Source organism: Gymnodraco acuticeps, unplaced genomic scaffold, assembly GCF_902827175.1.
Source record: "Gymnodraco acuticeps unplaced genomic scaffold, fGymAcu1.1, whole genome shotgun sequence".
In the NCBI taxonomy this organism is placed as follows: Eukaryota; Metazoa; Chordata; class Actinopteri; order Perciformes; family Bathydraconidae; genus Gymnodraco; species Gymnodraco acuticeps.
This window is the reverse complement of record NW_022991835.1, coordinates 163,018-190,055: the sequence shown is the minus strand read 5'-3', so window position 1 is coordinate 190,055 and position 27,038 is coordinate 163,018. Positions and strand designations below refer to the sequence as shown.

The window sequence follows — 27,038 nt, the reverse complement described above, 5'->3', positions numbered from 1 at the left end:
ATATTAATGCCCTATCTGATCACTTTTCATTCCCTTACGTTCCTGTATGGGTTTTCCCCTCCTACCTTGAGATCATATTTCTTGTAGACGGAGAGTCTGTGAGAGAAGACATTGCGTGTAACAATCATGTAGGTCTCGTCTCCATCCACGGTGAGCCGGTAAATCCCCAGAAACTGAGGCAGCAGCGTGTTGCCATGGCACTCCACGATGAACTACGAAAAGACAGAAGGAATATCTGTCAAAGCTCTGACATACCACGACAACAATCACATAAATCTGTTCCCTGACACTTATTGATGTTGAAACGCTGGGTAAAAGGTTCCTGACTTATGCCCGTAGGCCCGTGTGTCAGCGGGCAGAAATAGTACAGATGCACATTACAATTATGCACACGTGCTTATAATGTCCTATTTCGTTGCAGTTCCTTCGAAGAACGAGTGCAAAAGATAGGGTCTGTGGTTGAATGGTCTTTTTATTCACGTAAGGATTCCAAACTGAGGGAAATGACCCAGAAGTATTTAAGTGACAGCCATGACAAGAGAGGGTCCAATTCTCTAAAAACTAAGGAAAGGTGCTTCAATGCTTCCTTTCTTATCCCCTTTAGCATAGGCTACAATGAATCATCCTTTATGAAAGGAAAGGAGATAATGCCGTCCCATAATTCCTTGCAGCAGCAACAGTGATGACAGAGCCACATCAATAATCCATCGTTGCATAATTATGTTGCCTAATGTTATTGCAGTGGGATTCTCCTAGCTGTCGATTCCTAAGTCCTTATAAATGTCCCCTACACATCTTTCCTTGACCTCATGGTGTTTTATATCAAGATTAAGGCAGCGGAGATAAGACAGGATTAGACGCTTGTTTCAGAAGAGTTTGAGGAGAGAACATTTTAGTTTCTGAGCTGTTTCGAATCTATCAACGACAAACGGTGTTATGATGACTTTCTCATTGAAGAATCAAGGCTTGCATTTGTATAAGATGTAATAAGATAAGCTGTCATTACCTGATGATATTTCTTCAGGATGTTATGCATCTCTGCCACATCCTCACTGCTGATGGTCTTGACCACGTAGCGTTTGTCATAAGAGGTATGGAAACGCGCCCCACTGCGACCCTGGGCGTCACTGTTCAAGGGAGCGCTGCGTGTCAGGGAGTTCTGAAAACAAACAGGGAAAACACAGAAACATTATAAATAACGTTCATCAGGATGCACACACTACGATATGATCAGCTGTCACCTTTTGCATTATCGGCCCTGCCTTTAAAGAAACAAGTGTTTATTACTTTGTTATCTTAACTTGTTTTCCCTCTAGCCTCTGGATACCCGACCACCTCCCACTCTAAACATGTGGGGTTCTGACCCCTACACACACACACACACACACACACACACACACCACACACACCACACACACACACACATCACACACACACACACACACACACACACACACACACACACATCACACACACACACACACACACACACACACACACACACACACCACACACACACACACACACACACACACACACACACATCACACACCACACACACACACACACACACACACACACACATCACACACACACACACACACACACACACACCACACACACACACACACACACACACACACACACACACACACACACACACACACACACACACACACACACACACACACACACACACACACACACACACACACACACACACACACACACGTAACATGATACAACACCCCTGGCTCAATGCCTCATTGTCCAAGAATGTCTCATGTCCTCTGCCCTCAGTTCCCTTTCCCCTCTGCAACTCAAGCAAAAGATGCTGTGACTTGAACAGTGAGGATCAACGGTCTGGCAGCATTTCTCTCTTGTATTTAGACCTTAAATTGGTTGCAGTCTTGATTCTAGGGGTCCCTTGAGAGAGCTTTCTAACGGCGGAGTAACATTAAAGTGGTTTGTGTCACAGGATGAAAATGTTTAAGAGGCCCTTTGCCTTAGGCTGGCATAGATGAAAAAGCTCCATGATCCTAATGTTTTGTTTTAGTTAGTCATTTTCTCCACCAGGCATTCATCAGAATGCTTAAAAAGGTTAATCTGTTTGCACTTCAGTTACCCGTCCAAAACTTAAATGTAATACTGCTAGCATTGCTCATTAAAACTGACGGTTACTGTGCATGTCATCAAAAGAGCCTGCAGCTGGTGGTGACCAATGAGTAATATCACCAATTAGAAATGGTACCAACGGGCTTTTAGAGCCAGGGCAAAACATACTAACCAATAAACCTTTTTAAACACAATGTGGCTCATGTAGGAAAATAAGTTTAATGTTGGGAATGTCACAGCATTCCTCTTTACTGGCCAGTGTCTTAACACCCCCACTGCCCACTCTATAATGTAAACATGTGAGACGGACAGCTGCACTGAGCCGGGACACAACGACCTCCAAATACTGCCAACTCATACCCTGCACTGGGGATGGGGATTTACTGGGGAGGAGTGGGAAACATAGGAAATCAAGGCTGAAACAAAAGAGGGGAAGGAAAAAGTGCAACACTGTTCTCGGTAATACTGTGATCACATTTGTTTTGAAACAGTTGCATGTTTTCCAGTGAGCTTCGAGCACCTGGGGGTTTCATTACTGAATAAACAAGGTTCGGATACATTTTACCTGCAAAATCATCAGACTGTCTTTAGTAGCTGGAACATTAACCTAGTACTACAGGAATGACATACTAATCTATATATTTGACCCATAAAGGTAGAAACATTGCTCGGATGTTTACCAAGAAGTCCTGATCATCGATGCCAAACCTCTCTCTGAGGTTTCGAAACACCAGAGGGCAGTACTCCTTGAACTTGAAATGGCTAGGCATGTTCTCCCTGAGTGAAGATAAAAGCAAAACATCAGAGTGACAGAACTGAGTATATGAGATGGTCAAGGCAGGTCTGAAATAACATTCAATTATATACAGTATTTCATTTTGTCTGGAAATACGTTCATAAATATCATACTAAAAATGAACTTACTTGTTAAAGAGGTGGTTGTCCACTTTGATTTTAGAGTACGCCTTGAAGTCGTCTGGCATGAGCATGATGGGAATCTGAACGTGGCTCAACTCATTTATCTGTCAGGAAAAACACAGGAAAGAGGAAGAAAGAGGATCAGATATAGCAACCCAAAGCAGTATGAAACATGTCGGTAAAATGACATTAGAAATGCTAGACGTGAAGCCTTGGGATAGTGCGCAGAAAAAGAGTGTCTCACTGTGGAAATATAGGCAGAACCAAGACAAACATCACCAATCATTCCCACTGATAAACATGATGTTGTTGACTGACAGGCATCTCTGTAAATGGAGTGGCAAAGCCTTAAGTAGAAAATACATTGACTTGATGTGGACAACAAACATCTGATGCATGATACTGGAGCTTTGCATCCATACAGCCCCCGTCACACTGTCCCGAAATTGACACCCGATGAACACACGATGAAGGAAATGTTCAAATTCGGCTGTGATCGTAGCAACATCGGGCCATTCGTGAGGGCATCTAAGTCATCGTATGACCGCCGGTGGAGTTTCTCAGGCTCCGGCAGCAACTTCGTGAGCGGCAACTTCGTAAGGCACTCGTGAGGACATCTTGTCGAATCGTGTCATCTTCGTGTTATCATCGGTGCATTCGCCCTCACTCTGATCGGGGCGAATGCCCGATGGCACCGATGATAACAAGATGCCCTCACGATGGCCTTACGAGGGGCAAAATTGACACACGAATTCAACACCAAAATGAACCTTCGCAAGGTCCTTCGGCAATTTGTTGGCATGCCAAAGATTTTGCCACCGCTCACGAAGTTGCTGCCGGAGCCAGAGAAACTCCACCGGCGGTCATACGATGGCTTAAGATGCCCTCACGAATGGCCCGATGTTGCTACGATCACAGCCGAATTTGAACATTTCCTTTATCGTGTGTCCATCGGGTTGTTTTATTGCACAACAAAATCATGTAAACATATTATGTAAATAACCCAATTTGTGTTCTGTGAAATAATATATTATTTTGAAGGAGAGTTGACAGGAAGTTGTTGTTGCTATGGAAACAACATTACGGAGAAAACGTAATATTTTCTACATATAAAGACGGATAAAGTAAAGAACAAAGTCTGAAGATATCAGTACAGTATCATAGTACTGTAACATAATTGTTTTTGGTACTTTCGTTGCAGTTGTTTGTCTTAAATGTAATGTAAATGTTGCCTTCGTGTGTGGTTCGGGGCCATCTTCGTGCGAAATTCACAATTCCATATTCGTGTGTCCATCGGGTGTCAATTTCGGGACAGTGTGACAGGGCCTTTACAGTTTTCTCTGCTTCATTAAAGAAGAAGAAAAGACTCTCTGCCAAGGCATTAGAGCTGAAGTTAATTACAAATATTCAGATTTGATTATTAGCAAATCTTAAAGTGATGTCGCTCCTGCATAAAAGGTCATCTTAACATCCTGCAGTCTGTGACGCACTGCTATTTTCCTATCATCTAGTTTCAGTGTGTTCACAGTTCAAAGGCAGATATACTTTTTCTCAATGCGTGATGACGTTTGTCTTTGTGCATTTCTCTTCTTGCTGAAATGCTTTTTTTAATATCAGTGCGTAAGTCTGTCTTACCCTCTCTTCAGATACATCGGGTCACAAAATGTCTTGATGTGGTGAGATGAACTGAGCTTGACTATATGACTTAGACATTTATAATTGAATGCACATTTACGGTGGTGATATCGATCTTACAAAACGCACAATTACAAAGCACTTCCATAAACCTTGCACGATGAATAACTAAATAAAAAAACAGCGGGGCGTTTGACACATACGGCATTGCAGGGGTTTCCATTTGGAGCTGGTCATGCATCACCTTGCTGTAATATGTAGACCTGACATTTGTTATGACTCAGACACAGCGTGATACAAATATAAAGCGTGTTTGTGTGTGTGAGAGTGTGTGTGAGTCTGTGTGTGTGTGTGTGTGTGCTTGCATATTCTTTGTTGGCTGCAGGCAGGAGTGCTGGCAGGTTTCTTGAATCTATTAATAACCCGTCAGTCCACCAAGCACACTGCTAATGTAGGTGCACTAAATCAACTCAAACATTTGAGCTTTGATTGACTTGAACATAAATCATGAAATATGTGTGTGTTCCTTCACAGTGATGCCCCAAATGTACTTCAAGATGTCTACATTGTTGCTCACAGCTAGGATTGTGCAGAAAGACAAGAGGTGGTATCACAATTCCAGAAGCTGCATTAGGAGGCATCACATATTTGTTTCCCACTTGCATATTGACTAATGCTGCAGGAGTATTATGGTGCAGAGACTTTGCATATCTAACTAAGAAGAGGGCTTTTTAAAACAGTATTCCTTAAACATTTCTCTGATATTAATCTCAGGATTTTGTGTTTGACCTCATTGACATCAATGCACTGCACTGTCAAGGCTTTTAATGATACGATTATAGCTAATCCCTACTGACTTATTATGATGAACAGGTTGACCGTGGTGGACGAGTACCTACTTGATCCCTTGGCCTCCCAAATTAGTACATTTGTGTGGCCCAGTAGTCGCCCATATTTAGATCTAGACTTTTGACATGAAGGACTGCCAGATAGTCTGTCAGACCAGGTAGATGCGGTCGACTGCAGTAGAGGTATTTATACAATAAGTACATCATTAATTGTGAAATAAGCAACATAACTTCCCAATTGTGGAGGGGATCAGAGTTTCCCACAGAATTTGATTCTATTTGTGGGGGCACCGCACCCCCCCGGCAAAAAAAGCCAAAGGCCCCTTAAGCTATTCGGGTGGCTCACGCATCCACCCCCTCCTCAAATAAGAAAATACATGCGAGTTCATGGCTACTGTAGACAAGGTTCTTGTTGCTCTGTGTTGCGTTGGTAGTGAGTGAGACACCCTGGAGTTGAGGATCGGTGGGGTTTATTCTCCCAAAAATATGATTTAGGCTTTTAGCAGACGCCTTATTCCAAAGTGACTTCCAATGACCAGTTACAGGGACATTCTCCCTGGAGTAACTGACGGCTAAGTGCCTTACTCAAGGGCACACTAGTAGTGGTGTTCCAGGGGGGATTTGAACTCGCAACCTTCCGATCATCAGCCCACCTCACTATCCATTAGACCAACAAAAAAAAAATTTTTTTTTTTTTTACGAGATCCATTTGTGGCGGACGATATTTAGTTGTGGCGGAAATAAATCAACGTATGGAAAACACTGGGGATATCTACCTTGTTAATAATAATAAAAATCAGCTACTGTAGATTTTGTCTGCAATTTATAGCCAGTGTGTTAGTAAAAGTAAGAGTATACAATGTGTGTTAAAAAAAAAAGAAGCCCTCTGACCTACTGGCTCGCTGGGTCAATTGTAAAACAAATCTGAAATGCTGAAGTCTGCAAAAGCTTGTCCAGTTATGTGCAAAGGTCAGCCTTTGCACACTATTCCCACTTGTCCTTCAACCAGCTCAGCAAACACACACAAACAGCATTTCAAGAACAAGGCTGGTTACTGTGCGTACGGCACTTTGGATTTGTCTTACTTTCATGTGAAGGTTACAATTCAAACCGTCTACTTTCCTACATGTTAAATACCCTCTGGATTAGTGGTGATTAGTGTTAGGAAAGTGTGCATTGTTAATAGAAGATACATTAACAGCAGGAGATGCTTTTAAGAAAGGAAGCGTGTAAAATAGGAGAAGTCATATCTGGGAAGCGTATCTGAAAAGAGAGGAAAGAAAGAGATAATAAAATGAGGGTATTAAAGAGACGGCTCAAGCGGAGGATTCCACAGATGTCATATCCGAGTATATTTCAGTTCCCTGGTGCGACAGGCACAAACGTCACAGTGATGCTATAGCACAGATGCATCATGGGTGGGGAGATGTCGCCTAATCAACAAAGCTGTGTTTCACACAAGGAGGAGACAATGCCTGATCTTAGCAAGCACACTTACACAAATAGACAAGCATAAACAAGCAGGCCCATTGCACACAGAAAAAAATACTTGAATCTGAAGTGAGCGCAGTGTGTATCTTTTCAAATATCCCCAAATGTCCCTGCCACGCCTGTTTTTGTAGAAAGGATGTCACAAGAACAGATGGTGCAGTACCAGGTCGATTCAAGTCTAAAAATGAGACGGTAGAGTTTGAAGGAAATGTTTTCACAGTGTTATAAAATAGATATTAAAAAGGGAATTATGAGCGGTTTGACTTCCTAACTAAGAACATATGCAAACGGTAACAAAGCAGTTTATGTTGACGTAAATGGGATTCATTTGTTGCAGTTATATTTGAGTGTGGTACCGAAATTAGGTATCAAGAATCTAGGAATTCCACTGGTACTGGTAACAACAACTGCACTTTTGGTATCGTTAAATCCCTATTTTGTACAGTACTGTTTCAGCAGCTAATGTGTCTCTTCCTGAAATTATTCACGGTTCCCTAAAAAACTGTAAACAGAGTTATAGTTAAGATCAGAATGACTCGATAGCTGTTTTTACAAATAATGCTTTTGACATTGATCACTGTTATGTATCCTTTTTGGTTTGGATAGCAATGTTTTTTTCTCATAATTGCATTGATACAACTAATCCACCCTAACGTACATGTAGTCCTCACATTAACTGCTAGGAACTTGTCATCATTTATATCTTGAGCAAATCTGCCTATCTTCCTGCAGATATCAAACTTGCAGACAAATTTCACACCACCACTTCCTGTTTGTCTCCATGGTGATGAAGACTTGTTTTCCGGCCCGAGTGAAGCGTGTGTTGTTGCTCCATTGGACAGGAAGTTGGTGAAGAGAGTGTGCACAGTCAGCAGCACAGCCTTATCTCCCTGAACAATGACAGTGGCTCTTAGCAGATGGCAGTGAGAGTGCTGCAGCGGTGAGATTAGAACACCTTTTACTTGGAAATATATCTAAATGTAACATTGGGTAATTTCTTTGGAACAGGATGCATGACAAAGACGGAAAATGAAAGTGTAATCAAAAAAAGAAAGAAGCAAGACTAATCAGATATGAAACCAGGATGAAGTGAGACGTTCGACACTTCACAGGAAATCTCTCATCTGTGATCTGATATCTCAGTTACTGACTTGCAAGCTGCACTGAGAATGTGTCAGCAGTGTAACATTCATTTTTAGAAATGTTGAAGTTCCTCCTTTGTCTTCAGATTCTTTTTTGGTGATATTTCAATCAGAAACCTTTGATATTCTCAGACTGTTTGACCCAATCTTTGTTCATATTAAATGTTGCTTAAAGGTCCCATGGCATGGCCATTTCTACTGATCATATTTCCATTGTTGACGTCGACTAGAATACATTTAAATTGTGCAATTTTCCAAAATCACATTGGTTTCTTCTCATAAAGCATCTCTGTATAGTCTGTGTATTCACCAGGTATTCACTCTGTCCTAAACGGCTTGTTGGAGCTCCTGCCCCCCCCCCCCTGTGAGCCCAGTAATAAGTGTGGCTTGATATTGAGTAAGAAAAAGGTTTATAACGCTGTGAGAATGGGTCTGCGGAGAGCATTTCTCCGCCATCCCAACTCGTCTATTACCAACCAGGGAGCTCTATGCAAGTCAATGGGACTCCCTGTTAGTTAGCCAAGGGGTCCTGGTGTGGGAGGGGCTCCGCGGATTGGTCCATTTGGGCCAATCCGGTCATTTGTTGTTGATCTGGGTGTTCACACGTCACAGAGCCCAGGAAGCAAACAATGGAGAAAGAGAAATGTCCAACGAGGCGTTCTGGGGCAGCACAGAGAGGTCTTCTCTGTGTTAGAGTTCTACTCGCTACAGGGTGCACTTTGAGGGTTTGTGACTGCAGACCGTTCACATGCAGAAAAACCTTCATAACAAGGGGACGGGTCATAACCTGAAAAGCATGACATGGGCCGTCTAACATATATGTTAAAAAACACGATTTCAACCAAATTGATCTGCTGACATCTCTGAATGTAAAACTAGTGGGTGGTGTCGCCTGAGAACCAAAATAAAATACAACTACGTACCAACTGTTCCTTACATGTACGTTAATTTCTCACTGTACAAGCTGTTCTAAAAGTACTACAAAGACCCAATGCAGCAACAAGCACAAGAAGACTGACTCTTACTACAATAAAAAACTAGTACTGGTCTCTTGAGATGTTTCCCTTTGTGAGCTTGTGGGTTTATTTTCAATTAAGCGAGTGTCAAAGCAAGAGGCGGGGAAGTAAACAAACGTAGAGCATTGCCAATTTTAAAAATACCCTCAGTTGTTTTGTGGAAAGACACAAAACGGCTAACGTGGGAGATTTATCACCTCAATACAGGAGCCAACTTTTCTCGTGTCCTAAGAAGAAAATCATAACAGTAAAGATAAAAGGAGGAGTTGGGGAACACTAGTATCAGGTGAGAGCCAGAGAGAGAGTGGGAGCAGCTTCTTTACGTAATATCTTCCATTGGAGTCCTCTTAAAGCATGCTCAATGTTCTAGTCAAACTGTCAATTAAGCAGAGGAAATGGGACATGGGTTTCCTCTATGCTAATTGATATGCCATTACAGTTTAAGTGGCTGTTATTAAAGTGCAATCAAGACTGAGTGATCATGCAATTAACGGATATGAAGAGGCGTAAATATACAAAGAGGGAATAGGATGTGAGATCTGGTAATCAATGCAGCGCAGTAATATTGACTGTGGTATAAAGCAACAGATTCTTAAATCACAATATTACACATTAAAATGATTTCTCCAGTAACTAGGGCTGCTCAATTAATCCTATTTTAATCGCAATTACGATTTTGGCTTGCAACGATTATGAAAACAACATAGTCGAAATAAAACTATTATTTAAAAAAAAGTGATCCTTAAAGTTCAGGGTAACTGTTCAAAACATTCTGTTCACATTTTTCTTTTCAATAAATGGATGTTTTCAAAGTAAATGGATAATCGTTTTTAATAATCGTGATATCAATTATTGACCCAAATAATCGAGATTATGATTTTTGCCATAATCGAGCAGCCCTACCAGAAACACACACACACACATTCAATGACTTATCCATTTTGCACTGTTACGGAACAGTTTGGATACTCACCGCTGAGCTTCAATCAACTTTGTACATGCTGAGCAGAACATGACAGATGGATATTCACAACGATAATCATATGCAGTATGGATAGTACGCCCAGCTGAATGGACCCTTTAGCAGACAGACAGTGAGCACCAAAGGTCACAGAGCTGTAGTGCATTGTTTCCTGACCTTTCACTGACCACTTAACAAAGATATTACATCATCTGTTTAGAGTCCCTGGACCCTTATGGAAATGTCCACATAAAGAATAATACATCTTACATAAAGATCCTAATCACGCCCTTTTAAGGAGAGCCCTAAACACAGTACAACAATATTATCTGGGTGTGTGCAACTTTGATTCATTGGCTTGCCCGTAAAATGTAATTATCGCAAAATATGGGCGGGTAGGAAAAGAATTGCAAATGTACATTAATGAGGCTTTCTTTACCAATCAGGTCAAATGATATAACACACTTGACAAGACAGGCTTTCAGTCTCAAAGAAATCTGAAACCAGTGTACAGATAATTTGGTGTATGAGTAATTTAAATGCACTTTTCCAACCCATGCTATGTGATTTGAGTGCAGCTTCTGCTGTCAAGCACACACGATGATCAGTCCCTCTCAATATATAACTCACAACTAAAAGATGTGAGCTAATTCCGTGAAGCAGCTTAAGTATCAGGGGTAGCCCTTACTCCCATTCCTCCCTCAGACCACAAGCATGGAGAGGTCAGCCATAATGAGGACACTGATGATACAAGTGGAGCAGTGGTAAGGTAAGAGGACTGCAAGAGTGTGTGTGTGTGTGTGTGTGTGTGTGTGTGTGTGTGTGTGTGTGTGTGGGGTTGCTGGTGAGAGAGACAGACGCGTGGAAAGAAACAGGGCCTTGACAAATGCAACCAGCATGAGTAAGACATCTGCTGAGTAATTAAAGGCTTAGAGTAGTCATACCTTGAGTTGTAAGCCGTCTGCATTCACTTCACACCATCAACTCATTTATCTATTTCAGACTCTAGGGGAGCGAGACCATATAGAAACACTTGAGTAATGGGAGATTATGTTTTGTGATACAGTATTGATGCTCAAATTAATTGTTAATCTAATAGTGTAATACATTTGCGGCATACAATGTTATTTCTGTTGTGTTGTGAATTTACAGGGACTGTGATGAATGCAAATATCATAAATCAGCCAGATTGTAAGCATCTGGCAGCACGTTGCCTTCAGTATCGCTCATTAAATCAAAACCCCTTTATGTGATACTGAATTCATGCCGATACACAGCCCTACTCAATCACACACACTCTGAAGAAGGGATGTGTGTTTCCAAGTATTACACTACGCAGAAGAGTATTCCAGGAATACCAAACCATTACAGTGTACATGTAATTAAGACAGATATCATTCAATGTCAGCATCTCCTTAGGGGCTAAAGATCGTACTGCCTCCTGTCTGTGTGAAACACTACATGACACATGACTAAGGTGGACATAGGTGAGACAGAAATGATAGGAACACACATGCAGACAGCTCAGCACGTCGGTTGTGAGGTCAGTGCTATTAAAGGATATAGTGGTTTAGACTGACTGAGCAACAAACAGGCTTACGCTATAGTATGGCCTGGTGAAGGAAACACACACACACACACACACACACACACACACACAACACACACACACACACACACACACACACACACACACACACACACACACACCACCACACACACACACACACCACACACACACACACACACAACCACACCTACACACACACACACACACACACAACACCCACACACACACACACAGCACACACACACACACACACACACACACACACCACACACACACACACACACACCACACACACACACACACACACACACACACACACACACACACACACACACACACACACACACACACACACACACACACACACACACACACACACACACACACACAAAGAAAAGGATAAGAGAGGGGACGGGGAATGAATGTGAGCCAGATAGACAAGATGACAGGAAAAGGGGGAATGAACCTGCATGCTGGGAAGAGAGTAACAATGGAGGTACAGAGGAATGGGTGGAACTAAGACAAACTCAAATCTAAAAGGAGGTCAAAAGCAGTGAAGACTTCAGATGTATACTTGCATAAGACTTGTCTACAACAAAGACCTCTTATTCTCTACTAAATCTCCTTCTACAGCCAAAGGCCTGCTTTATATTGAAAATGGAACTGTACGAACAATATAAGACATTTTTTACACACAATTTGACTCCCTCTTTGCCTGTGATGAAAAACATGTGAAACATCAACTCTACACCACCATCTTCTTTACTTTAAAGGGGACCCATCATGCAAAATGCACTTTTTGATGTCTTTTATACATAAAGATGTGTCCCCGGTGTGTCAACTCACGCAGCGTCAGAAAATAAAACCCTCTCTTTTCCTCCGTACCAAAATCTCTAAAAACGAGGGATCAACGGAGCTGATCCAGATTTGCGTCCGATATGACGTAATATCTGAAATGTGGACCCACGGCCCAATCAGAAACGTTGCTATCAGAAACAATGCCCGACTGTTTTGGACGTAATATGGTCGGTGTTTACATTAGCATGGCTAACACTCAGAGCTAACCTGTACTGGAGAGCATGTGTGTGAAGAAGCAGGAAGTAAAAGGAACTCACCTTGTGGTATAACCGGCAAGAGAGAAAGCCTTTGAGCTCCAGACTGTTTCAGAGAGAATCCTTGATAATCCATGATATGGCGTTTCATCACGGCAGCATTTAGTTTAGACGGTAGCTGCCGGGTCCCGCATGAGCTCAGACCCCTCCTCTTTTAAAGCTTTATACCCGAAATCAGCACTTTTGAAACAGGAAGTGAAACAGAGGGATATGAGGCATGGCTAGAATGGATCTGTTTGGTATTTTGAGCAAAACACTTCATAGACATGTTTTTTATATATTTGTATAGACCTATGCTATGGCCTAAAAATAGCACGATAGGTGACCTTTAAAAGGACAGAAGCAGATGCCATGCAACAGCAGGTCAGGAGCTGCTGGACTGGATGTCACAGTGTGAGCCTTAAACTGTGACAATGCAGCTTCAGTCAGGGACAAATCATTGGAACGCTTTCTGATGAGCACTCAGACACAACCAAGGACTTAAAACAAGAACTGACAGACAACATCTGCATTACAGATTTACTACTTGACAATGAAGCTGAAAAGTTGATCTGATCTGTTTTGCACTGCAGAAACTAAACTCTGACGCCTTGAAACATATTTAGAATCAGCTGAAACCTAATGTTTTAATATAATACATCCTGTTATAGTCTGAAGTGTCCCAAAGTGGCTGGTATAACACTAAAAGAGTTATAGCTGCAATCTGTGAAGTTCCCCTGCCTTCACCCCCTGAGGATCTTTATTTTTAACAACAAAATGGGACATTCATTCATCTATAAGAAGTGTTGTCTGTTTTAGGATAATATAAGTTCCAGGCCTCAACATGTAAGAATGAAAGGAGGGTCAATGTGTTACATAGCGAGGCTTTATATTGGTCAACTTGTTGGCTTATCCTGTGGGATAAATGTACGCTTAATTATTCATTTGTATGTTGGAGGCTTACTCCTGTCAGACTGAAAATAACTGAGGCAGAGGGATCATTTCACAAGCATACAATAAAGTAGGAAGGACAGTAACTCATAGAAAAACTCTTTAAGGCCGCTAAATCATAATTTGTGATCACTAATAGATCCAAGAGAAGACCTATTCTTTATCGTGTGTATTGCAGACATAGAACCATGAGGTGATTTTGTAATGACCAGTCTGATTGATTTCATAGACTCTGTTTTAATCTTTTGCACCCACTAAGCTTCAGCGGTTACAACTCAAATTCCCCCTCCAATTCGTTTATGCTTTGGCCTAAATCCATTTCTGTAAAACCATGAGCTGTGTAACCCATTTAGGCTCTGAGCGATGCAAGTACAATTTCAAAGAATTAGGATTAAAGTCAAAATTGGCTACCTGTCAACGCAGGCTATTTCCAGCAAGCTGCCTGATACACACCTTTTGCCACACAAAGAGATTTCAGAAACACAAACACCTGCCACTTCTCAGCCACTATATAAAAATACTTCTGAGGATGTATCGGAAGGTTCTGGGCCACATCAATGTGCCTCGTCTATGTATCTTGGCACGGTAGTATCCGTGGCTCTTCTGTATTGTCTGGAGTAAGAACCTGGCCAGTCTCACTTGGTTCAGAAAGGAAATCTGTTTTTCTGGAGGGCCCAAAGTGCTTTGACTGACAGGCCAAAGATACGGAGGGGGGGGGGTTACATTTTGCAATATACGTGTGCATGTGTTTGCATGTTGGTTGCATTCTCAGGCCTCACCTTTTATCCTTTGCAGTCCTGTTATTTACTGGTTAACTTTGGCAAACTCAATAGCTGTAAAGTAACCTTCCATTAGCACCTTGGAACTGTAGTCTTCACACCCTGAGGCTCACCCTGCTGACCTGGCACGGAATGTCATTTGTATGTTGCCAATGGAATGAGAAACACACCGCTTTATCAGGTGGCTGGTGAGAAACCGCAGGCGAGGTAGCCTAAGGCATAAGAAGGAAACGTGCTGGCGGCAGTCCTGCTCTGTGTTATGCAATCCAGTTTGAACATGTCGACTCTTCAAACTCCTGTATGTTTATATACTTCAGTCAGTGGCACATCGCTCCATAGACGGAATCAGACCGGAGCGAGTTTATGACACGAGCTTGGATTATTCACTCTTTTGGACGTGCGGACAACATTTAAATCATATTTGAATGTTTTTAACGGACTCTGCAGCGACTAATACAACTTTCTTAGATGATGTCATATCGGACAATGCATTAATATCAATCTTTCTCATGCATCAAAAAGCGAATGATTATTAGTCGCAGCATGGAGGTAAACCTCTCGTGTCTTACGTTGCACCCTCAGGCTGAACGCCACAGCCAGGTGACTGGGATCTATCTAGACTACAGCTTAGATGCTAAATAACAGCTCTTGGTTTTTAGCTGTCTTGGCATCTTATTTACCCGTCTGTCTGCAGGCTGCTTAATCCACGCTGAACTGCCACCCTGAACACAAAAATCAAACGGTATCGTTTAAATTGCCAAAGATAACATGCTTAGTATTGACCTCAGCAATATGCCCTCACTACTGAGCGTCACACTGATGTCCATCAAACACGCCATGATTCCTCGACCCGATTACAGAGACACTCAATCCAAGTTTCAGAAGGTAAGATAGTTCCTACAATGTTCACATGTTTAATAGTGACATCAGTATGAGTCAGCCAAACAAACAACAGAGTGCAAAAGAGGCCGAATCATCCTCAAAACTGCTGGTGCTTTAGCCAAAAACGGCACGCTCTAACATCATGCCTATCTGCATCAACAAAGAGAAACAGTGGATACAAATTGTGCATTTAAAGAAGGAAAGGTCAGACGATGTTTAGGCCTAGATTATAGGAAGTGAAAATCGCACAAATTGGCATGAAACCTTGCCCCAACCCACTTTTGGAGACATCTCAACAGTGGCCATTTAGTTACAAACGTTCCACAAAGCGTGTATGCGATATAATCCCCTGTGTTCACTTATAATAAGGCGCTGGATGACATCTTTTTAAATAGTATTCCCCATTACCTTAATGCAAAATGAATAATAATGTAAAATATATGATGGAACTTGTAAAAACAGATATTATATTCCTACAGAGACGAGGTATTCTCCATTCATTTGCCACGCTCTGCTTCATACGGTCTGATAACCACTGCCACGCACAACCAAACCAAGCCGGGCAACCCGAAGGCGGATGTGGACACAGAGCAAAAAGCAGAGCAGCACTCTGCAGCAATGGGCCTACATTCTTTTCTTTTCTATATAAACTACCGGTATGTCATCTTTTACACGATTATTTACCCCATGGGAACAATTTGTCACCGACATCTCGATACTGAATACATCAATGAGTAATGCTGCTCAATTACGGCAGAGCTCTTTTGTTTACAGCTGGGAAAGCCAATCTCTTAAACATCAGATCAAATATTCAGTAAACAGCCTGGCTTTACCGTAATAAACATGAGTAAAGGATGAAGGCGGGTACACGTATTAATAACAAGATTACAAGAGGGAAAGCTCTGATAGAGAACTGTATATTATATGTAGTCATATTTAATTTTAGTATTTGTTCGATATATATCATTCCAAGCTCCGCCTTGTTTGTTACAATAATGTGAGTTAAACATTGGAAAAAAGGCTTAACATTTGGAAATTGGTGCCAAGAATATTTGTATGTCATCCTCTCGCCAAGTTGGCTCACTGTCCGACATATAAGTATTGTTGGCCCCAGTGCAAATATTCAGCAAAGGAAGAGCAGAGAGCAGAGAGAAGCTGTGTTGCATGGGAAGATCTGCTCTCTCATCACACACACACACACACACACACACACACACACACACACACACACACACACACACACACACACACACACACACACACACACACACACACACACACACACACACACACACACACACACACACACACACACACACACACACACACACCACACACACACACACACACACACACACACACACACACACACACACACACACACACACACACACACACACACACACACACACACACACACACACACACACACACACACACACACACACACACACACACACACACACACACACACACACACACACACAGTGGTGTTGAGTAATACATGTACTTAAGTACATGTTTGAGGTACTTTACTTTAGTATTTCCATGTTGTGCTTGTCTATACTTCTATTACTCTACAATTCAGATGTAAATATTGTACTTTTACTCCATTACATTTGTGTAGTACCTTTAGTTACTTTGCAGATATAGATGAATGATAAACAATATAAATCAACACTTAGTTACACCTGGATTACATTCACATGCTACCAAGCAGTACATTAAGTAATTAAAATAGCTCCACCGTGACCAGCTTGATGAACACATCAATAATTAAAATCAAAACATATGATATATATGATTGTGAAATCTGCACAATGAGTGTTTTTAGATGACAATACTTAGATGACAATACTTGTGTAACGTTTTGAACACATGACTTTTACTTGTAACAGGGTATTCCTACACTTTGGTATTTCTACTATTACCTAAGTACAAGATCCGATCATGCCTAATGATGCTGTCCGAGCCAGAATACCCGAAGCAAGACACACATAGACAGCAATAGCAAACCGCTGGACAGCTGTCATCTCCCATGTGTGTCAATCAACTACAATAACACAAAGGATCATAGTTGACAGCCAGTGAGGCTTAATGTGGCACAGGAAAGGTCATGGAGACATCGTCAACTGGACATGAGATGGTCTGACTCACCGAATGGTTGACTCCCCACATGAGCACGCTGAGCAGCGGGTCGCTGGCACGGAAGAGCTTCACTTTCTGGGCGACGAAGTGCTTTTTCTTCGTCTTCGTTTTGCTCGCAATAGCTGCGGCAATGCTGCTCGCCGAAGCCATCTTTTAGCAATCTGAGTTGGTTTTTGCAGATCTGTGCGATTATCCTGACAGTGTGTATCTCCCCTTGAAGCTGGCGCAAGTGGCCACTAGCTCACGACTCAGAAATACAAACACTTTTCATTTCTCGCAAATCAAAGTCAACGAATTATTTTCTACATCAAACGTGCCTCACAGCTTAACACACGCTACGGCCCTATACGAAAGAAACAGTAGGATAAACTAGGATGTGTTTAGGCTAATACTGCTGCTCTCCTTCGCCCAACAGTATGCTGCTTCCCTCAGCACACATCATAAGTCACCTCTCTTCCTTCCTTCACAAGCTAGTCCCCTGTGATGTGAGCTGGCGTTAGCATAGCCAAGAAGCTAGCAACGATACATTCAGCAATATTAACAAACGAATTAAACAGGAATACTTTACAGCCCCGTGACAAATAAACACAAATAATTATTTAGCTTTAGAGTAGATTATTAAAATGACACCTTAATGACGCCGAATGACTAACTAAACGCTCTTGACTATCCGCTAACGTTAGCTCCTCCGACCTTCGCTAGCAAGTAGCCAACTGACGGCAAAAAACACAACCAAACACCGTACACTAGTCTACTAGCATTAGCCTACAAGCTAACCAGCAGCCAACTAGCCCTCCTGCTACCTGCCCGTGTCAGTCCGTGGAGCAGGGGTTTATCCTGTCATGCCTTTTCTCCGTTTGAATTAAAACGCAGAGGAGCTGTTATTTCGAGGTAAAAATCACCGGGTGGTTGAGTGTGGGTCTGCAGCTTCTTGTGAGCTGCTGTCACTGACAGCTCGAGGAGGGAGGTGACAGCCTGCTGAGATCTGCAGTGGCTGCGGCGCTGATTCGCTGCAACCCTCCTCCACCGGACCTATGCTACTTTGTTGTGCTGTTTAATCAAACCTATCAGTGTTTTTAATACCTAAATATGCATGTACATTTCAAATAAAAAACGCAACGTGCATTAATCAGAAAACCCCGTTTCGATGTGAAAATTGAACATTTGTGTGACGACTTTTCATTTTCAGGTGGCCATATGGATTTGAGAGTGCGTGCAGGGATGCGCGTGTGTGCAGCTCTTGTAATAATGATAATGCATTAGCAGGGAAACCTGTACATCATCCCGACCATCCCCCATCCTTGGCTTGCTTTCGTTTAGATTAAATCTGAGGCACATTTCAGGCAGAAGGGTGGTCATGTCCACACCACCAGAGGTAATGTCTTTAGAGGTCATTTGGTTTTCTGGTGCATGCTGTTTCCACTGGCACATTGCGGTGTAAGAGCCTCTCTGAGAGCAGGAGGCCTCAGTGCGCTGGAGAGATAATTTGTTTTATGACTCACTCTTCACAGCAGTAGCTACATTTACCTCAATATTCTCCAATGACCTGTACAGGACACACCGCAATCCCCCATCAACAAATGTACTTACGCGTTGGATTTTCCATTGCTTCCCCCCATTCCTTTTTATGGAGGATTAACTCAGAATGACAGATTTAGGAAACATATTTTTGATTTTGTCCTTTGCATCATTTAATAGATCTTGTAATTCAACATCTCTGTGGTAAGCAATATACAAAACATTGAATAAACTTCGAAATTCTGACCCATGTCCATTTTTACACAATATACATGGTGAAATTGCGTAAGTTACACACATTTAAAGCCTAATACATTTGAACAATAACTTGAAAACTAAGGGAAATTACCCTCATTGCCTAACTAGGCAAGCGTTGCCTAGCAACTCAGTGTCAACCTCCTTTTCCACAACACTAAACACACAGCCTTCTTACCGGTTGTCATGCTAATTATAAATACAGAATTTGTCCTTTAGTGTGGGGGAGAAATTGATAAATCATAGTGAAATTGGAAGAGGTGGGTCTGCACTTGTCTGTAAAACGTTATTTATGAACCTGCTAATGTGGCTGTCGGGTTAGCTTTGTAGCTATGAATGCTAATGTGGTATAGCATGTATTGCTGTCAAACTACTGTCATCAATAAACGCTGTTAAGACAAATATTCTTTCTCTCTAGGTCACAACATGGGGAAGAAAGCAAAAAAGGAAGCTGAAACTGCATGCAAGGAACCGGTGAGAGATAAATGTTTCTAAAAAGGTTTCTATACTTTGTTTCCATTGTAGCATGATACCCATCTCCCTCTCTCCACAGTTTGAGCCACTACATGTTGAAGGAACAACTCCAGAAACAGTGGTGCTGCTGCTGAGCTCCCAGGAGGAGGACATCCTAGTCAAAGCCTGTGAAGCAATATACATATTTGCAGAGAAAGGTACAGTAAGCTATACTGCTAACCCCTAATTGCTTTTTTGTGTGCATCCCTGCTTGAAAGCACAACATGTACTTGTGGATGACCACTGCTCATCTAATATCTTCAGATTTGTTATAACATCTACATTATCATCTAATTTGTTTCCCTTCTAAGCTCAAACATTTAGAGGTGACATACAACAATCAACATGTTATTATATTGTGTATTACTATGATTAACACCATCCCAATTGTATTTTGTTATCTGCCATTGTCTTTGATTACATTACAGTGTTTATCCTTACTAATACATAATAAATGCCCACAGGCACTGTTAGTATGCTCGGCACCATCATGCTTAATTTCCCTGTTGACTGTCTCCCCCTGTTGTTAGGAGATGATAACAAATTCTCTCTGCTGGGACTCGGGGCATTAGAGCCTCTCTGTAAGCTCATCAGCAACAACAACAGGCTGGTCAGACGCAACGCTTTCATGGCCTTAGGCATCATGGCCACCAACGGTTTGTCAGACAACATACAAAATCAAAAATGTGACTAAGATGTTTGATGACTGTTTGAGACTTGTTGACTGGCAGCACAATTCACTGTTTTGTTGACTTACACACTGAGTGACTGAATAACTGTTCCTCAGTTAATAATCTTGTCTCATGTTTCAATTGAAAGGTGAGGTAAAGAGTGCTCTGAAGAAAAAAGATGTCATTCCATCAATCATTGACAAACTGTCACTTGAAGGTGAGTGAAGTGAGTCAGTTGATGTCAAGATGAATAGACTCAGAAGCAGATGTGTACTTATAGCAGGGGTGGAAGAAGTACTCAGATATTTTACTTAAGTTAAGTAACAATAACAGTAACAAAAAGAAAAAATCTATTTATGTGATGCACTTTTGGATTATTCATTTATGTAAACATCATTTAAATATTGTAACACCACTGACATGTCACTCATTTTACTCAATTCATCAGGTGGCCTATTTTTGTATTTTTAGGATCATTAAATATATTTCAAGGTCTAATCTGGTTTGAATAAGGGGTAACTTTTTAGCTTTCAGATAATATAATAATATAGTTGAGTAAAAAAGTTCCTCAGAATTGGAAGTATACTTGAGTTAATGTACTGAGGTACTTCACACCACTGTTCGGTTGCACAATAACAAATATTAACACTGTTTTCTTTCCCATTCAAGAAGATACAGTGGTCCATGAGTTCGCGACACTGTGCCTGGCCTCTCTGTCGGTGGATTTCGTCTGTAAGGTCCAGATCTTTGACAACAAGGGCCTGCCACCTCTGATCCAGCTCCTCTCCAGTCCAGACCCCGATGTGAAGAACAACTCGCTTGAAATCATCTTTAACCTAGTTCAGGTGACTAGTGGAGATCTCAAGGCTATATGCTTATAAGCTTTTTCATGTTGGACACAGAAGTTACATCTATAAAATGCTTCACTGTGGATTTTTTTAAGATTGGGATGATTACAATTGAAAAGGTTTTACAATTGTCATTGTCCTTTCGTTTCCTGTGTTGAACTGTATGTCTGTAGGATCAGAAAAGTCGACTGGCAGTCCACAAGTCAGGCGGGATCCCTCCACTTCTGGAACTGTTAAAGTCCGACTTCCCTGCCATTCAGCATTTGGCTTTAAAGACGCTGCAGAATGTCACCACTGATGCAGACACATGCAACACCTTCAGGGAAGAGCAAGGGTTTGAGAAACTCATGGAAATCCTCAGTAACACGGTATATGAGAGAGACAACATGTATATCTATATCTCACCCTTTAGTTTTAGAAAATAACATATGGAGAGAGTTAAAAATACCCAGGTTTTGTTTGCACTATTAGCTAGAAATGGTCCCCTTTGAAATATCACTTTTTCTAAGATCCTGATGCCCTTTAAATCCTATACATCTTTTTTATTTCCAACAGGACTTCAGTGACCTTCATGCTGGGACCCTACAGGTAGTTGCTAACTGTTTGAGTGACAGTGAGAGTTTACAGCTGATCCACAAGGATGGAGGACTGAAGAGGCTGATGGAGTTCATTCTCACCCCCAACACACCTGACATCCAGTCCAATGCTGTGAAATGCATCACCAGGGTTGCTCATAGCTGTAAGCACAGAAGGAAACAAGAGGTTTTTGTACTGGGTTTAGAATTCATAAGGGCATATTTGACACGTACTTTCTCTCTGTTTGATTCATGGTGTGAAGCTGAGAATCGCAAACTGCTCCATGAACAGAATGTGGAGAAGGTTCTGGTAGAGCTTCTGTCTGTGGCGGACATCAGTGTGCAAACAGCGACCTGCCAGGCGGTGAGCGTCATGAGCTTCCACCTCGCCAGCAAAGACAGCTTCAGAGACCTGGGTACACACACATTCACACAACAACACTAACATTAACACACACATTCAACAGAAGGAAGTGTGAATGAGTTGCATCTGTGTGTGTCTCAGGTGGAATCCCTGCAGTTGTACAGCTGCTGAACAATGAGAGTTTGGTGCTGAAAGAGGCAGCAGCACAGGCCCTCTCTTACCTCACACATAGCAACCAGCTCAACATGCTGTGAGTGACACACAACCTATTACACACTTTAAAGATAATCCCTATAGTAAGCAGTGGTGGAAGTTGCATAACATGTAAATAATCAGCCTTAAAACTGTAGTTTGCAGTCTTTAAACGTATGTGTTTTAAGGTTGTGCAGTGTTCCTTCCTCTCCACTATTTCACAAATGATTTAATTCTTCATCCGTCTTTGCACTGTTCTCCCTGACTGAATATCCATTTACCTCTCTTCTCTACCTTTCTCCATTATAATCTTCCACCTTTTTTATTCCCCTGACAAATCTTCCCTATACCCATCGTCTCTCGGTTTGACTTCATATTTCAGTATTACTGTCTCCTTCCGTTCTCGGGACATTTACCTCCACCTCCCATGCATCACCGCCTCACTTTCCTTAGCCAAAATGTTTCTTATACTCTACCTATTTGTGCAAATCCAACATACATACAGTACATGCTGCATGCTTTGTTATGATACTGCATTTATAGTCAGCTCCTTGCATTAAATCACTCAACCATTTCTGTTCTATCTGCAGTGCAGTGTACGAGGCAGGAGGCCATGAAGTCCTTGTCCAGCAGCTAAATGGAAGCTGTCTCAGGACGTTGGCTAATTCTGCTGCCACACTTGGCAACATGGCAGCGCAGGAGGTCATCCGCTGCAGTATTCTGTCCCTAGGAGCCGTTAAAGCTCTGGTGGAGCCTCTGAACTCCACAGATACACAACTGCTGGTCAACACCACGCGGTGCCTCGCAGTGCTGACCTGTGATACAGAAGCCAGGGCAGAGGTGGGTGTCGTTTAACACTCATACGATTTGATCAACTAATAGATTCTTTAATTTATCAATGGATCCGTAAAAAGGAATTTAGCACAACAAAGCATTACCAGAAATGACGAATCAACTGAAGAAAGCTTAGTCAACAAAAACCAAAACAACCAAACATATAAAGGGGAAGCCCTAGTTTTGCATAAAGGAAATACCAGTTCAGTTTGCTGATATTGATTTTTTATTTTTGTCTTCATCTCTATAAAACTGAAACTAACGGAACTAAAACTCCATGTCCTACAAAGCTGCAACGTGCTGGAGGCCTTCACCCACTGGTCAATCTGCTGCGTTCCTATCACAAAGAAGTGTTGCACAATGCATGCTGGGCTATCAGCGTCTGCGCCAGTGATGGGCCTGCCGCTGTGGAGATGTGCACATTTGGGTAAGAAACTGACAGAAATGTAATTAAAAGTGTGGAGACCAGCTCATAGTAATATCTTGAATAACCACTAGATGTCAGTATAAGACAGTATTACATGAAGCTCCTCACTAAAGTATGGAGCATTTTGTTCATGTATTTTTATATGCATCATTAGTCTGAATATATCCCTATATGATTGCATTTCTGTTCTGTGTATGTGTCTCAGAGCCCTGGAAATGCTACAGGAAATCAACCAATCAGTGAATCGAAGGAGCCGTTTCAGCGAGCTGGCTATGATCAGCCTGCTTAACTCCAACCTGTCCGCCAAATACAGCCTGACCAGTCACTTAGCCTCCACTGACCTTATATGTGACGGCTTCTATGACGCTGGGAAGGTGTGTGTGTGTGTGTGTGTATTCTTTACTAAACAGAGGTCAACACATATATGTTGTCCCATCTCCAGACATGCTCATAATCTTACTATATTTCACAACTTGAGCTTTTTTAATTGATCTGTTTTAACCAATGTCCGTCTGAAACCATACTGTAACAAAGGGTGTTTAACACTTTTGCATCAACTCCTTTTCCGTCTCTCTTTTTCTCAGGCTCGTGCAGGACGAAGGATTCTGACTTTAGAGGAAATGTCAAAGCAGCCGGTCAACGAGCACCGGCCCATCATTGTAGTCAACACAGCAGCAGAGTATGTGTTCTTGAATGTCTTAAAACAATTCATTAAGTATTAAAAAACTAGAACTAAACTTTGAGAACATATCCAGCCGCTCCCCACACTGCAAATCAATCTTACACTACAAGCAGAGTGGGAAACTAACAAGAATACCCACACAGATGGTGGTAGAGACATAACTGAGTGTTTTACACTTCCAGCCACACCATGAAGTTTGCCAGTACAATTTATTGTGGCTGTTAGATTACCAACACCCTCCCCCTGTTTTCTCCAATCCAGTGATCCCCCCTTTAACTTATTTGTCTCCCCTCTCCTCATTGCCTTCTGTTCGTGTGGCCTCTTGAGGGTAAACGATCCCTTTTTTATAAAAGATGGCAACACACACACAGCTAAAGAGCCTTTGTGTTAGACTAATGGACCTACGAGAACAACTATGAAGATGCCTGCACAACACACACACAGCTAAAGAGCCTTTGTGTTAGACTAATGGACCTACGAGAACAACTATGAAGATGCCTGCACAACACACACGCACACTGAGAATAAGAATACATGAATGTGTATCAAAGTCTTCACGCACATAGGATACACACATTTTACACAAGCTTCCAACATTTTGATGAATTAACATGGCCATAGTGAGCAGAACCCCCTCATGGTCGACCATGCCCCCCCTTCAGCACACACGCACACGCACGCACACACACACGCACACACACACACACACACACAACATCTGAGGCATTCTTAAACCGTTTGTTATGTAATCTGTTCATGAGTTAGAATGACGTAAGTTTGCCTTTTTAACCTTTTAGAGCAAATGGGTGCTCTTGTGTGTCGCATGCATACAGACAGAGCCACATAAACACACAACAACAACAACAACAACAACAACAACAACAACAACAACAACAACAACTACTGAGCATATACAAGAAGAACAGTGAAAAATAGAATAATAGATCTGTGTTCAGTTATTTAAACCTTCAATCCTTTCTGCGGCAGAGAGACAGTGGAGACAGAAGAGAGGCAGAGCAACGCATCAGAAACAGACACCAGCAGCAAGGCAGAGCGCAGGACCCCGAGGTGAGTCTCAGAATAGTATCATATTAACACTGCCAATAATATCTTAGAACAATTAGTAGTATTTCTAGATGAGGATTTATGTTATTTGTTATATGCTGTGTGATTAATGAACAGACGCAAACAAAGAATGTAGGCCACTGTCAAATCACAGTTGATATTCTGACACTGACTGAGTTCCTATACATTCACTGTCCTTGTGCATAGGAAGAAGAAAGAGGAGGACAAACAGAAAGATGAGCCCCTCCCCGAGAAACCGTGGAAGATGATGGACGACGTCTCGTTGCAGCTTCTCATTAAAGAGGCCAAAGAATCCATCATCCCTCTGACTGATGAACGGGAGCAGTGTGCTGCCTTGGCAAGGTGACGGATGAATGCAGTCCGCACATAACCAACGCGCACTGTCACTGTAAATAAGAAAGAAAATCACAGAGTATGATATGATTGGCAGCCATTGTTCTTTGATAATAGAACCTACCTGTGAAATGTTGAAGGTTCCTGCACTCTAATGTGTTTTCTGTGCATGGATTTGGGTGTCAGGCTGGTGAGTGAAGCCATGGGAGGAGCAGTGGAGATGGAAAGGTTGCATGAATATCCGTGGGTGCTGCACCTCAGCGAGCTCAAGTTTCAGCTTCAGGCGAACGTCGTTCCCATCGGCTTGATCAGCAAGGGAATCTACGGCCATAGGGCTCTTCTCTTCAAGGTACCTAGATACCACACAGCATCATCAATAATAATAATAATACATTTTATTTGTAAAGCACCTTTCATTGCTAAAAGTAATCCCAAAGCATTTTATTTCAAGCCCCTTTGGATTAGCATGATGTGCACAATAACAAATGAAATACAGGTGCTTTAGTTTCTTTATGATTATCCTCCAACCTGTATCTTCAGTGTCTGGCTGATTGCATTGGACTGAGCTGCACACTGGTCAGAGGGGAGTATAACCGGGCTTGGAACGAGGTGCTGCTCTTCAACAGGAAGGAGCGCCCTGCACAGCCCTGCCGCTACACAGTAGACCTCATGCACCAGCCTGGAAGCCTGCTGGCACCAAATACACTTGCAGCTGTGCAATACCAGACTATATAGCAATATATTGATTTGTATTGTGTGTGTATTTGTAGTTAAATCTGACAATAAAGTATCAAATGTTCAGTTGATTATTGTGTTGCATGCCCCAGCCTAATGGAAACACGCTGTGCTCTTTTCTGATAAACACACTGGTTTAACCTGGTTCTGCCCAGCAGAGGATTTACAGTGTAACTGCAGAGGAGAGACAGATTGGTATCAGGTGGTCAGATCTTTGAAAAGGAAAGGAAAACATATTTTTGTCAGGAGTCAGAGCATAATGTACCGTAGGATTGCTCAGTGCATATAAGTTCCTATAATGTGAAAGTGTTATTGCATTCTGTGCATTATACCTCAACGTTGTTTTATTGGAAAATGTGTAAAACACTAACTATATACAGTATATCATTATATTAAAAACACATTAAGATGGGATACAAATACAAAGTAGCCTACTGCAACGGTCCAAAAACAATCTA

General features: G+C 41.9%; 2 protein-coding genes across 4 annotated transcripts in view; one reads left to right on the top strand and one right to left on the bottom strand.

Annotated features, from left to right (window-relative positions):
- pip4k2aa (phosphatidylinositol-5-phosphate 4-kinase, type II, alpha a) overlaps positions 1-18,555 on the bottom strand; it is a 29,931-nt gene extending 11,376 nt beyond the window's left edge. Inside the window, exons 1-5 of one of the 3 annotated variants that reach the window (XM_034199804.1) lie at positions 17,557-18,555; positions 3,040-3,137; positions 2,796-2,892; positions 1,007-1,159; positions 66-212 (exon numbers count right to left, since the gene is read on the bottom strand). In XM_034199804.1, the coding sequence (XP_034055695.1) occupies positions 66-212; positions 1,007-1,159; positions 2,796-2,892; positions 3,040-3,137; positions 17,557-17,697 (636 nt within the window). In that variant the 5' untranslated portion in view covers positions 17,698-18,555. The remainder of the gene's footprint in view (positions 1-65; positions 213-1,006; positions 1,160-2,795; positions 2,893-3,039; positions 3,138-17,556) is intronic. The other 2 variants (XM_034199803.1, XM_034199805.1) reach the window with 2 other exon arrangements.
- A 920-nt stretch (positions 18,556-19,475) lies between these two features.
- armc3 (armadillo repeat containing 3) lies at positions 19,476-26,646 on the top strand. Its single transcript, XM_034199802.1, has 18 exons — positions 19,476-19,580; positions 19,739-19,794; positions 19,874-19,991; positions 20,364-20,489; positions 20,653-20,721; positions 21,174-21,349; positions 21,526-21,720; positions 21,908-22,091; positions 22,191-22,343; positions 22,433-22,541; positions 23,074-23,323; positions 23,608-23,744; positions 23,950-24,118; positions 24,329-24,423; positions 25,414-25,494; positions 25,699-25,854; positions 26,032-26,194; positions 26,386-26,646. The coding sequence occupies exons 2-18, from the start codon at positions 19,747-19,749 to the stop codon at positions 26,578-26,580; spliced, it is 2,424 nt and encodes an 807-aa protein (XP_034055693.1). The 5' UTR covers positions 19,476-19,580; positions 19,739-19,746; the 3' UTR covers positions 26,581-26,646.
- Positions 26,647-27,038: the final 392 nt, after the last annotated feature.